The following is a 13,115-nucleotide window of genomic DNA, read 5'->3' on the forward strand; positions in this document are numbered from 1 at the left end:
GGCTTGCTGTTCACATGTGTGTATTTTAGTCCAAGGAAAGCTTAAGAAACCTAATGGCCAACTTCCTTGGCCGTGCTGCTCTGCTGCTTTATCTCTTCCTCCATCACAGCCGCTCCTGTGCTTGACCTCACAGGGTGCGGTGGGCTGACCCAGCCAGCAGCGAAGTCCCCACCAAGTCACTTGCTTGCTCCCCTCGGTATGATGGGGGAGAGGTTGGAAGAGCAAAAGCAAGAAAACTTGAGGGCTGAGAGAAAGACTCCTCATCCCCTTGTAAGAGAGGGGCTAGAGAGCAGGAGAGGCCAGGAGCATCCCCAGGGTGCTGGGCAGCACCCTGCAAGGCTGGCCCGTCTCCCTAGCAGCCGCGTACCCCGAAGTGACAGAGGGGGTGGAAGTGACCTTGCAAGCTACAAATTGCCCCTGGGTAACGTGCTGCTGCCTCACCCAGAAGTGTTCACATCATTAAACCCTGTATCAGTCACAGCTCAGGTATTCTCAAGCATTTCCGCGGTGCCTCTCCCTGAGAACTCCCAGGTCCCTGGCTCAGCTCAGCCCCACTGGGTGAGATGATCATGTCCAGCGTCAGGGGAAACTGAGGCACGGTCAGGTGGGGCTGTGCCTCCTCCATGTCACCAGCTACGGCTGCAGGACACCACCTGGAAGGCCAAAAGAGAAACAAATTTAAGTCACAAGACAATGCCTAGACTTAACCATGAAGCCTTTTGCATATATGTAACAGTACATACATAGGCAGTACAAAGCTTGCGCCTGTGGCGGATCCCTTCATGGGCACATCTTGCCTACGTGTGAGAGCACTCACAGCCGCTCTCCCAGGGCCTGTGGTCGAAGCTCGTCTGTGCTGCGGGCACAGCATGGCTCGGGTGCCAGTGGGGGTGTTTTATTGATAAATGGGGTTTTCTAATAACTACTATGTTCTTTGTCAAGAAATTTCATGTTCCTGGAAGTTAGGGGAATGTGATGAGATCTGAAAAGCAAATTTTATTCTAAAACCAGGGTTGATGTTTGTTTTTCTTTTCTCTTTTTAAATTTCCCTTTTAATAAGGGGAAAAAGGAGGAAGGGAGAGCAGACAGCACTCAGAGGAAGTGAGATTTCCCACCACCACAACAAACCCTTCAAAACAATTTTTTTTTAAGCAAAACAATGGTCCAAAATAGGAGGAAAGTCAATCTTTTGCAGTTTACCAAATGTCCTCAGCTTTTTTTTTTTCAATCTGCTCTGAATTTCAGTGCCGGTGATTCCACATGCAATTAGATAACAGGGGTGACTCTGGGGCACATGCAGATGAGCAGGGAGGCAGGAATGTAAATACACGGTTGACTGGAGTGAGTAAAGCCCTCCCGAACCCAGCACCACTGGGCCCTGTGCGGGGAACAGTGGGTGCCCTGGCACTGCAGGTGTTGAATATATTGAATTCTACCCATCTAGTTACATCTTAAAAACCGCTATGGACAGTGTAGCCGTGGTCCGGGGGATGGATTAATGCTGTGGCATTGCTGCTGGCCATGTCACGAGAAGGGCTCCCGTATTTGTGTCTAAGCACAGGGCGCCTGTCTTGCAGTACTGTAGCTGTGCCACAGCGTGCACAGCCACGGCCGGAGCCCGGGCGCCTTTGTTCAGCTCCTGGCGCAGGAATCCTTTTTATTCACGTCGTGACCTTGGGCCAGCAACTTCACCATGCTTAAAATTAACTTCTCTGCAAGCAAGGCGTGTAAATCTCTTTGCGTCAGGAGAGCTGCGGTGCAACATGAGGGGCTTGGTTTTGGTGAAGGGTGTTTTTCACCTCGAGTTGTCATGCGTGCCGTGTCCCTCTGGGCTGAGGGTGCCGGTGCTGCCCCAGCGATGGGGTTGCCACAACGGTGCACAAAGCCCTGAGTCTTCGGCCACTTTCCATGGGGGAAGGGGGTTCAGTAAAATCTGCCGTAGCGCGGGGTGCTTTCGATTCCCCCCCCTCAGTTTGTTTGGTTTTGCTGGCGGAGCTAAACAGGGTCTGCGGAGTTTGATGAAAGAGCTGCAGGCTCGTCTTGCAAAAAGAGACTGGAGAAAATCGGCGTGCGTAGCCTGGCAAAACAAAAGCTAAGGGCAGCACAAGGAGAGTGGTGTATGGATGCATCCCAGGGTACTCCCCGCGGGAGGAGATGAGCTGCTGAAAGCCTTGGCACAGGACCGTAGGGGTGTACGTTGCCTGTGACTACACGCAGTCTTGAATTAAGAGGTAGCTTTTAAACACCAGATGAGGGAGGGCCTGGAAGAGCTTCCCAGCAGGAGCCCTGTGAATACACAAACTCCTTTGGTGCTTTATGAGGGGTTTTACATTGCGACACCCACTGTAAGGGGTCCCACAGCCCCATGTGCCCAGGCTGGAGTCACTGCAGGTCTGCGGGAGGACGTCTGTCTGTCCGGCCAGGTCCGGGCTGGGTGTGCTCTGCAGATAAACAGCTCGTTTTATACTTATTCATTCTGCCTGTGTACACAGCCTACTTGCCAGCGGCCAGGAGGTGCCTTTCCCCCGTGCTGCGTTCGGTGTGGGTTTTACAGATGGGTTTTATTCAGTCACGCAGGGCTGAGGGAGAACACGGCAAGCGTGCCGGAGGGAAGCCCGCTGCTCACCCCCCAGCTCCCTGGGACGCCCCGGCTGCGTCGGATGCCTTCGCCCCGCTGATCTGCGGAGAGCGCGGGGCTGTCGTTTACCCCTCAGCCCCGGTCCCAGGCAGCCGTCGGACCCCTGTGTTTGCCTCTCGCTGGACACTTAAAGCCATTAGGGTTACAGAAATAGGAGGGGGGAGAGGTGACAGCTGGGCCGGGAGAATTACAGAGAGGAGATCAGATTAGAGGGAGCACCAGGAGGCAAGATGGCCCCATGCTGGGGCAGCCAGCTCCTTCCCTCACAGCCCGGCCCCACGATGGCTCCTTCCCTCACAGCCCGGCCCTACAACCAGCTCCTTCCCTCACAGCCCGGCCCTACAACCAGCTCCTTCCCTCACAGCCCGGCCCTACAACCAGCTCCTTCCCTCACAGCCCGGCCCTACAACCAGCTCCTTCCCTCACAGCCCGGCCCTACAACCAGCTCCTTCCCTCACAGCCTGGCCCTACAACCCGCTCCTTCCTTCACAGCCCGGCCCCACACCGGCTCCTTCCCTCATAGCGCAGTCTGGACCCACAAGCTGCCACTTCCCTCACAGCCCGGCCCCACAACCCGCTCCTTCACCTCATCGCCCGGCCCCACACCGGCTCCTTCCCTCATAGCGCAGCCTAGACCCACAAGCTGCCACTTCCCTCACAGCCCGGCCCCACACCGGCTCCTTCCCTCACAGCCCGGCCCCACCAGCTGCCCCTTCCCTCAGGGCCCGCCCCGGCCCCACGGCGCGGCCCTTCCCCAGCGCCCGGCCGCTGCCTCCGGGCCCGCCCCGACCCCACGGCGCGGCCGGGCCGGGGCGGGAGGAGGCGGGGCGGGGCGGAGCCGGCCCGCCGGGGCAGGGACGTCGCGGGCCGGCGCGGCGCGGCAGGTAGCGCTGCCGGCGGAGCGGGCCGCGCTGGGCCGGGCCGGTCGGGACGGCGCGGCCATGGGGAAGGTGCAGCTGTTCGAGATCCGACTGGGCGAGAGCCGCGTCGTCTACAGCCCCGGCGAGCCGCTGGCCGGCACCGTCACCGTGCGCCTCTCGGGCTCGCTGCAGTACCGAGGTGAGCCCGCGGCCTGCCCGCCGCCTCCCGGGCTGGGGGTGCCCCCTGCCCGCCTCCCCCGGGCGGCGGGGCCGCGGTGGGCCCGGCCGGGTCCCTGCCGCGGCGGTAGCGTGCCCGCAGCCCGCGGGGCCCACGGGCGGTGCGGCTGCCCCGGGGGCCGTGGAGGGCGCGGGCTCCCCTCGCCCGTGGGGCGCTGTGGGGCCGGTGCCGGGGCGGGGGGGTGCGGGGAGGAGCCGGGGCCCCCCCCGGCGCTGGGGACCGGCTGCTTCGGGGCTTGCAGCTCGCTTCTCCCGCTCCTGCGGGGAGGCGCGCCGGGAGGGGAGCGGCGGGGCTGATGTGAGCAACCTGCTGAATTATTTCTTCCTCTGCTTCCTCTTACTTTTTCCTCCCATCCCCTAAAAAAGCAAACCGACCAAGTCCCCCCCAAACCAACCAACCAAACAAAAAAAACGCAGCCCAGCACGGCTTCTTTCACAGGAGCCTCCGCAGCCGGCGGTGGCCCCGGGAGGCGGCCGGAGGAGCCGGGCCCCCGCGTCCAGCCCTTCCCGGAGTCCTGCGGCCTCCCGGGGCTGCCGGCATCGCCGTGGCGGCGGCCCCGGACCGCCGGGCCCTTGTGCTCCTGGGTCTGACGGAGCGCCGAAATGCGTATTTCTTACGGCAGGGCGCTGGGGGGAGGCCGGGAGGAGACAGGCGATGTGATGTCCGGGCTGGCGGCTGCCCCTGCCCCAGCAGGAGGGGTGCCCAGCCGTTTGCCAGCACGGGCCGAGGCGAGCAGCCGTTTTGTAACACCTCGAATGAACTGGAACGCTTTGGGTTGTGGAAGTACCGGTCTGGGAGACGTCCAGGCTGAGTACGTGGTCCTGTTGTGTGCCGGGGGAGAGTGCCTGCCTGCAGGGCGGGCAGCTGCAGCAGCGGTGGTCTCCGCGGTGTTGGTGGTGCGGGAGGTGCCGGGGGTACGCGGGTGGCTGTTGCTCCAGGTGAGACCCAGGCCCTGTTGGGGGCTGGTGCGGTCCGTCAGGGCGGGGGGACGGGGATGGGCTGGGGGGGGGCGAGCGGCTGGGTTCAGATCTTCCAAACTGGGAACTTGCTTCCCCACCCTAGAGAAGTCATTTGCGTTTACAAGTTGGTTTTGTGCTCAGTGCCATGGAAATGCAAACTGATTTGCTGTTTTCTCTGAGGTTGTCTTGCTTGCTTCTCCTATGTGCAGGCTTCCTCCTTTATAACAAACTATTGGGGGGGGGGGGGGAAAGACCAAAGAATGTAAAAATGCAAAGTCTCTTGAACAGAGACATCAGCCTGGATGATGGTGCCTATGCTTGCTTACATCTTGCTTTTGCAAGCACCTCTCCCAGTTGTTTGCAGTAGCTTTTTGGAAGCTTCCTCAGGAAAAAAATATCTAGGACAAGCACAGACTTGTAGCCTGTTTAACTCCTGTCGGAGCAAAACAGTTGCGCATCCAGCGTTTATCTCCTTGGAGGGTTCTCCCAGCCGTGCTTCTTCCAGCAAAGACGTTCTTAACGAAGTGTGGCTGACTTCCATTCTCGGCCCATCCTGTTGACTTCCACGCCTGTTCCTGAAGGCGCCTCTTGGGTGAGATGAGAGCGTTTGGCCTCGGAGGGCTCGGTTGTGCTGGCCCCTTGCACTGCCAGCTGGCTGGGGCTGGTCACGGTTACACCTTGCTGTTGCCTGTACGACTCCCATCTTGGAGAAGAACTGCTAGGTTCTCCTCTATGCCAGATCTCCTTTGCTTCCCGGTGTGCTGCAGCTGGTTCTTGTGGGGAAGGAGGAAGGTGTTTCTTTGTTCTGGACCTTCTTTCTGCTTCCTTATTGCTTTGACTCTGAAACTTGGGTACTACAATACCCAAGTATTGGTCCTGAAGCCAGGCGGAGTTTTGCTCTTGGATCTGGTGTTTGCTGCTAATGCAGGGGTTTTGGTAAGAAGTTGGGGCAGATGAGCAGCGCTTTAGGAGAGCTGGTAGAAGCATCGACCCAAAATCTGAGGTGGGCCCTGTGTGGCTGTTCCTTCTGCTTCTATGCAGAGGTCACCTGAGCGGCTGTTTTGGGCTGAGGTCCCTGCAAATTGGCTTCGCTAGCTGGGGTGGAAACTTTCTATAACTGGTGTCTGAACCTGCCCAAATAAGTCACATTGGGATGTGACACCAATGTCTGCAGAGCGCAAGGTGACTCTTTGCTGTGTGTCCTCACTGCTGTTCTGTATCTTGTGGTCTCTGGTGTTTAAACCCTCCATGTTGGGGCCCCGGAGCTCTCAATGGGCACCCTCTCCTTCCTTCTCGCTGAAGGAAGTGTCTCACCCTCAGAGGAGGAGGCTTGTGTAGCTGCTGAAACATCCTTTTTGGTGTGACAGCAGGCAACTACTTGCTAGAAAGAGCTCTTAAAGGGGCCAGTCAGCCCTGTTGAGCTGCAGAGCTTCAGCAGCAGAGGGACCAGACTACCTCTGACATGCTGTGGCTTTCTGCTGGGGTGTGCAGAGAGGTGGGTGGCATCAATTTGCGTTATATAGTATATACACCTACACCTTCTGTGACCAGCAATGACTTTTCAGACTAATAAACAGCTCCCAGGAGAAGACACGAAGTCCTTGCCCATTCCAGTCTGGCCCACAGCACTGAGGCTTGGTGCTTTCCATTTGCTGAGCTGGACCAGTTCGGTGCAGTGGCTTTTCTCAGTGTTGTGGTTTTGGAGATCACAAATGCAAACAAGCCTGTATATGACTACTTCACACGGTAACTCGTTTTATGGCTCTTGGAAATTGCACCTTCTGAAGGGTGGACAATACAAACAAACAAAGCTCCTTCTGCCTCGCTAAACACGCCAGAAATCTTGGGTCAGAGGAAAGCGTAACTGGAGACACACCTTTTGTGATCATAAATGCTCCCACCTACTCTGTCTTCCGTGCCAGCAGCCCTGCTGACTAGCAGTAATGGCTGTTCAGCAGCACATCTTCTTCAGCTGACCCTGCGGCAGCGTCGCAAATGATGACTGGCCTTTGGTGACCCACGCAGACCTTCTGGGGAGGCACGCTTCTCCCCGTGGGTGAAGGTCCTTCCCTGAAAACTTCCGAGCCTCGGGGGAGAGCGCTAATGGGAATGCAGAATTCCTAATCATTGTGCCTGGCTTGCTGGGTAAATCATCAAACACGGGTGTACAAAGAATAATTAATCTTAACAGGAAGCTGGCGCTGGGACAGCTGGAGATGGAGTTAATTTGGGGGGAGGGAGGAGGGAAATAAGTTCGTTCAGGGCAGGCAGCCCCGGTTGCTGGCAGGAGCGTGCTGGAACAAAGGCTTCTGCTGCTCGGGGATGCTGGAGCACTTTCCTCTCAACTCGGCGGCTTCCAGGGGCCATGCAGATTATTTCGGTCCTGCTGCCTGCCATTCAGCGAGGTTTCTTGCGGGCAGAAGGGTAATGTTAAAATAACAGCCCTCTCTCCCAGGTCACGAAGAGTAAAGAAACTGCAAGTGCTTTCTGGAGCAGATTTCAGCACTTTGCTATTCTCAAACTCTATTATTTAGCTGTCCAGGTTTATGCAGTGATGACTTGACTTTAAAATCACTCCCTTGAACTGTAAAGCTCCAGACACAGGTACCTATGTCTGTTCATGCTCTAAAAGTACCCAGGTGTGTAATTCCCATTTCTGCAGAGCAGAGAGCCTGTGAATCGTAATTTCCTTCTCTAATCTTAAATGTAGTAAATATTCTCACTTCTCATATGGAGAACAGAGAAAGCTGGTGGTGAAGAAGGGGGTTGAAAAGCAGGTCACTTGAATCCTAACTCATGTGCCCAAACTAAAAGATGATTTCTGTTTCCCTAGAAGGGCAGTAGGAAGAAATTTGGGTTTGGCTAACATGTAAGGTAATTCTGACGTGCGTGTAATCTGTGCCTTTCCTGAGGGGAAGAGGTGACACTGAAGGGCTCTGTTGGCCGTGATCCTCTCTACCACTTGACCTCTGATACAGAGGAAAAGATTGTTTCAGCTGAAGGGCTGTGACTTGGGCTGCTTGGGAAAGTGATGGTGAAAGGATGGATTCAGTGCCTGGTTAGTAGCTGAACCTTGCTCTGTCCTGAGTCAGAAGTTTGTCTGCTGTAAAGGTGGATTTGCAATTTCTGTGCTTGGCAGCATAGGTCACCTATACATCACCGGGGCGGGAGGGACCCCACGGCTGGTCTCTGCTTCGGGGTGCAGTGTGGCAAGGGAGGACAGTGCCTGCAGTGCGGAGCTGAGCAAGGGCACGGTGGGTTTGGAAGGCAGGAGTGGATCGAAAGCTGTCGCTATCCCCAGCAATACCGGTAGTGCCCGGTGAGGTCCTTGAGCCGTCTGGCATCCGCTAGCGGCGGTGGGTGCCAGGACGAGGCGAGGCTGGCACTGATGCGCAGGAATGCTCACATATCGTTCTGCAGCATCGCTCCGGCAGGCTGGATGGCTCCTGCTATAGGGGAAGTGGATTAACTTTCTTTTCTCATTGTCTGGAGCGAGACAGCAGGGAGCTGTGTGGCCAAGTCTGTCTGAGGCTGTGGAACAAAAGAGGGATTTTTGCTCTCCTGGCTGGCTTGCTGCTCCAACTCCTCTGGAGTCAATAACTAATCACGAGATTGTTTTGTTTCTCTTGTCACTGCAGTGTGTGCCTCTCTCTGCTGCTCCCCCCGCCCGCGCACCACTTGTGCTCATCTGAAAAACTCTTGTTTGCTGCTTTCCTTGGCGAGGAGACATGCTGCGGCCTCCCATCTCTTGTTTAACAAAATGGGAGAACAAGTGGAGTGGAGTTCTGTCGTCTGATTTGCTTCCAAGTGTGACAAACGGGGTGTGAGCACTTATTCCTTCCCTGGAGCAGCACAGAGCTGGCAGAGATGTAGCTTGTCTTTCAGGGCTGGAGTCAGGTAGGCAACAGGGAGGCTCCCTGGCTGGGAGGAAGAAATCTGCGGGTTTCCATCCCTCTCCTCCGGAGGCAGCTCCCCATCCCTAGCGCGGCCCCGCAGGCAGGGTCGGGCGAGGAGGAGCAGCCGGGGAGGGTGATGGCTCGGGCCAGCCCCCCTGCCAAGGGAGGTGCGGGTGTATGGAAGGGCATGTTCTGCTCATAGCATGTTGTGGAATACCTTTTGCTGAAAGTCATCCTTGGGGAAGAGGAAGAAGTATGTCTGTAGAAGACACATAGCTGTCACTTGACTTGGTGAAGTCTTGCTAGAGGCTCTCACAGCCAGGAAGAGGGGGACGGACATGCAGACCATCCTCTGCTGTCTGGAGAAGGGGATGCTCAGGCTCTTCCAAGGGAAGAATGGCAATGGGGTGGTTGGGTTGTGCTGCGAGGCTGCTGCAGACCTGACCTGTGCAAAAGCATAGAGAAAGGTGCTCTGCCAGGCACTGGGGCAAGACTTTCTTCCTCCTGCTCAGGGCAGACGCTCCTGAAACAGCCTGGCAAGTGTGCCAGGGGCTGGGTTTTGGTTTGGTGCCTCTTTTCTTGAGGGCTGATTGCCAAGATATCCAACGTATAGCCTTTAGGCTACTGTTGTGACCTCTGAAGTCTGGCAACAGGGATTGCTGTGGAAGTTAATTACCTCTTTGTGCTGCTCTTCAAATCTGTTGCTCTTCAAATCTCTCATGTAGAAGTGCAAACTGCTTAGGAGAGGAGAAAATGAGCAAAGGACCAGACTGGTGCCAGTCAGCGGATTTTTGCCTTGTGCACAGTTGTGCTTGCCTGTGCTCCGAGTCCCTGGGTCGTGTCCAGGATCTGAAACGGGAGATGAAATGGCTTCAGACCACAAAGATGTGCAGGCTTCTGTCTCCTTGTGATGACTTTTAAACAGCAACTCCACATCCCCCAACTCTCGTTGATGGCCAGTTAAAATGAGCTGATGGGGAGCCAGCGTCAAGTTTGAGCTGGGTGTTGTGCTGTGAATAAGCTTGTGGGTAGAGGCTTTTCATCAGAAAGTGGGTAGCTGTGGCTGGGTACCTCTTTGTCCAGCATCAGGTACTGTGTTCAGAGGGGTGGTCAGTGCCACGTGGTCGAATGGAATGGCTTGAGCAAACTCCTAAAGCTGTATTGGGACCTTGAGATGCTGGATGATGGCAGTAGAAAGGATACGGGGGTGTCCTGAGGTAAGGATGGATGCTGCTTTTGACCCCCTCGACAAGATCAGGGTGGCATGTTAGTGCCAGCCTAGAATTATTTGGAGACCTAGTTTAAAAACACCTCAACCTCCGAGCACCTTGATCTTGATTAAAAAACAGACCTTATCAGATACCCGTAGCAAAAAGGCTGTTTCCAAGAAGCATGAATCATTTCTGGAGCACTAATGCTTATAACTTCCCATCCTTTGTTCTTGCTGACGGAACTGTGCTCTCCGTTGTTCTGGCTGCAGCAGCTCAGGCCAGAGGTAACAATGCTGGCAGCAGCTTGCTGTCCATCCCTCCTGAACGCACCCACCTGAATCCCAGATGCTCCCTGCCCTAAGACTTGAATAAAACTGGCTGGGAAGGCAGCATCTCCTGGGAGGAAAGCTCAATGCCTGGGTATGAGTTGGTGCCTTCTTGATGGGCAGTGTCAGCATGGGACTGAATGTCAGGTCCAGGGGTTTAGCTTTTGGTCCTGAATGCTCCGTTTTCTATCTGCTGGGACCTCTGCAGGTGTCCAGCCTGACCGTGAGGACTGTCTTACCAACTTCTAGCACTCCTAGCACAGCGGGGGTTTGTTATGTATCTTGTGCTCTGATAATAACAAGAACATAAGTCGTTTTTCCAAACTGATGATCTTGCTATAAATAGAGAATCCAGCTGCTTGCGTTGAATGGCATCAAAGAAAATCATGGGAGCAGCTCTTATGCACAATGAAGTGGATTCTGGCTGCTTTCTCCGAAGACGCTGGGGCTGGGGGAGGGGGATTTCTTGACAACCGAGACGTGCGAAAGCAATGCTCGAGAGCTTGCTGTGGCGTGTGAAATCTTCAGCGGGGAGCAGGTGAGGCAGCTGGGATCTCCCGTTGCGCCATCCCACGCTGCGCCTTCCTGCCTCCCCACCAGAGAACCTGCCTGCACTGGTACCCGGGCAGAATGAGGAGTCACTGAATGCACGGTTGCTTTACTGCTTATAAATAAGGCTTTTCAGGAAAAGGCACTTGAAACCTCCGGTGCTAGGAGGAGGTGAGCTGGCTCCGGGCTTGTGCCTGGGAGCTGCAGCAGTGCTAAGTCACTTGGAGGTGTCTCAGCAAATTCTAGCTGCTGACTTGCAAGTTCTGCACCTGGAGCAGAGCGGCAGGGTCGATGAGCCTTAGAGCAGTTACGCGCGGTTGCTTGTCCCCCATGCTCTTGTCTCCTCTCCTTGTATGCGGGCTCCAACCCCTTACACTGAAACTGTTGTTTCCAGGATGGCTTAGCAGTCCTGAACTTGCTGCTTTAGCCCTTCTCAGTGCCTCGGAAGCAGAGGCTCACTCAGGATGCCTGGTTACAGCAGTACTGTCCGTGCTGAATCCTTTTGTCCCCAGGTGTGTGTGGTGGGGGGTGTCCAGCTTGAAACAGGCCTTTTTCTGGCCAACTAGGTGCTGAGCTGACTTTGCGAGTGCTCCTCTCCGAGGACAGGGAGCAAGTGCTGGGGAGCTCGTGCCCGGGAGCATCGCTGGAGCCCCAGGAGGGGATGGAGGAGTGTCACCTCCTCTCCTGAGCATCTGCATTGCATCTGCAGGGCAGGCTGTTGCTGAGAAGACCGGGTGACCTGTGTCAGGCCGTGTTTTGGGTGGCAGTGAGGGTTTGCCAAAATGAGCATCAGCCAACAGGACTTGTCTAGCCTTTACTCCTAGACAAGTGCATCTGAGAGTCTCAGAAGAAAATGAGCGTGACTCAGTCCCGCTGCAGAGTCTGGCCCACAGGAGCCCTTGTGCTCTGGCATTACAGTAAGCCTGTTAAGCATGAATTTCCAGAACTCTTTGAAGCCTTTATTTAGAAAGAGCCTGAAAAGGGAGTAGGCTCTAGTGAATCAACCTCTTTGTGGTAAGTAGAGAAACCTGATCAGTTGGCTGTTTATCTGCCTGCAGTGGCTTTTGCACCCAGTGCGGAGGGGTGATGCTGCTGCGGTGGGGGCAGAGGGGCTGTCTGGGGGGGAGAGCTTGTTAAACCTGCTCCGGGGTGTGGGAATAACAGTGTGGAGCTGGCAGTGGTCACAAACAGAGGTGTGTTCCCAGGACATCAGAGAGCTCAGCCTCCCTGGTTATTCCTTGTATCAGGTGAATCGCCGGCTTGTTCTGCCAGCGAGGTGGGACAACGTGCCTGGCTTAGCACTTGCTGGGAAAGAACAATCGAGTTTGTTAATGAGTTTAAAGGGGCAGTTTATTACAGCGTGGGCCTGACTGATCTTAAAGCACCCAGCAAATGCCTCCTGGGACCTGCAGTGCTTGTGCGGTAGACTGTGGTGGGGTTTCTTGCCCAGTTCTTCCTTTTTTAGACAGCCAAGGGAAGTATACTGGAATATCTTAACTGCTTTGGCCTAAAGTAGTGCTAAGTGCTAGGTGGAAACCTATTTCAGTTTGGGTAAGCTATTAAAAAAAAGGTTCCTCTCTTCTGTTTCAGCGCTGCTCAGCCCAAGGAAGGGTGGCTGTGGTCCCTGGCTGGCTCAAGTGTTGAGGACTGACAGGTCCTGGCATCCATCAGCATTCCTGTGAACCGGGGCGAGCTGCTGGCTCTGCTCCACTTGTCTGGCTGCACGTTGGGCATGGGGGACTTGCATTCCCCTCCCACAGGGCTGTTCTAGGGGCCAAACGCTGAAGACTAAGGTTCTCTGACTGCTTATGTACGTACAGCCTTGTTTTGCTTTGAAGAGCATAGCTTGCTTAAATTGAGGTTGCCCAAGGATCACAAAAACAAGTTTAAGTTGCCTGGATCCCCTGAGAAGGATGACATTAAATTAGGACCTGCCTTGTTCAGGGGCTCATGAGTAAACCTTGCCTGGACCTCACCAAGATCCTAAATATGAGGTGTTTCTGCACCACGCTGGCAGCATCTGCCGCTCAGAGGTGCCAGTGCTGGCAGGCAGCCTGCAGCCCTGCAGAGCTGGGTATAACCGCTCCGGGCAGCGGGGCAAGGGTGAGATGAGGAGCTGGGCTATACCAAGCTCTACCAAGCTCTGTGCTGAAAGGAAGATGAGGAAGAGAAGAGCACAGGTGGTGACAGAGGTGGTATTATTTGCTGGGATCTGCTGGGTAACAAGCTGAGCTGCTATTAGCCAGCATGAGACTTGCTGCAAGCCTTGCCTGGGGCTTGGTCCCATCCTAGTAAAAGTGCAGCCTGCTCTCTCGTGGACAGGGTGAACAGAAGCGAGTCTCGAGCATAGCTCTAGAAGGAGGGCAGGCACACAAGTCTCCAAACAGATCAGCCTGTCCCTCTCTGAATTTCTGTCCAAAGAAGCAGAAAGGAAAGAA

General features: G+C 55.5%; 1 protein-coding gene across 1 annotated transcript in view; it reads left to right on the forward strand.

Moving 5' to 3' along the window:
• Window positions 1–3,579: 3,579 nt before the first annotated feature.
• The window catches only part of ARRDC1 (arrestin domain containing 1), a 36,796-nt gene continuing 27,260 nt past the window's right edge, over window positions 3,580–13,115 (forward strand). The window contains exon 1 of the mRNA XM_059828817.1: window positions 3,580–3,697. Within this exon, the coding sequence (XP_059684800.1) occupies window positions 3,580–3,697 (118 nt within the window). The remainder of the gene's footprint in view (window positions 3,698–13,115) is intronic.

Source organism: Gavia stellata, chromosome 24, assembly GCF_030936135.1.
Source record: "Gavia stellata isolate bGavSte3 chromosome 24, bGavSte3.hap2, whole genome shotgun sequence".
Lineage (NCBI taxonomy): Eukaryota > Metazoa > Chordata > Aves > Gaviiformes > Gaviidae > Gavia > Gavia stellata.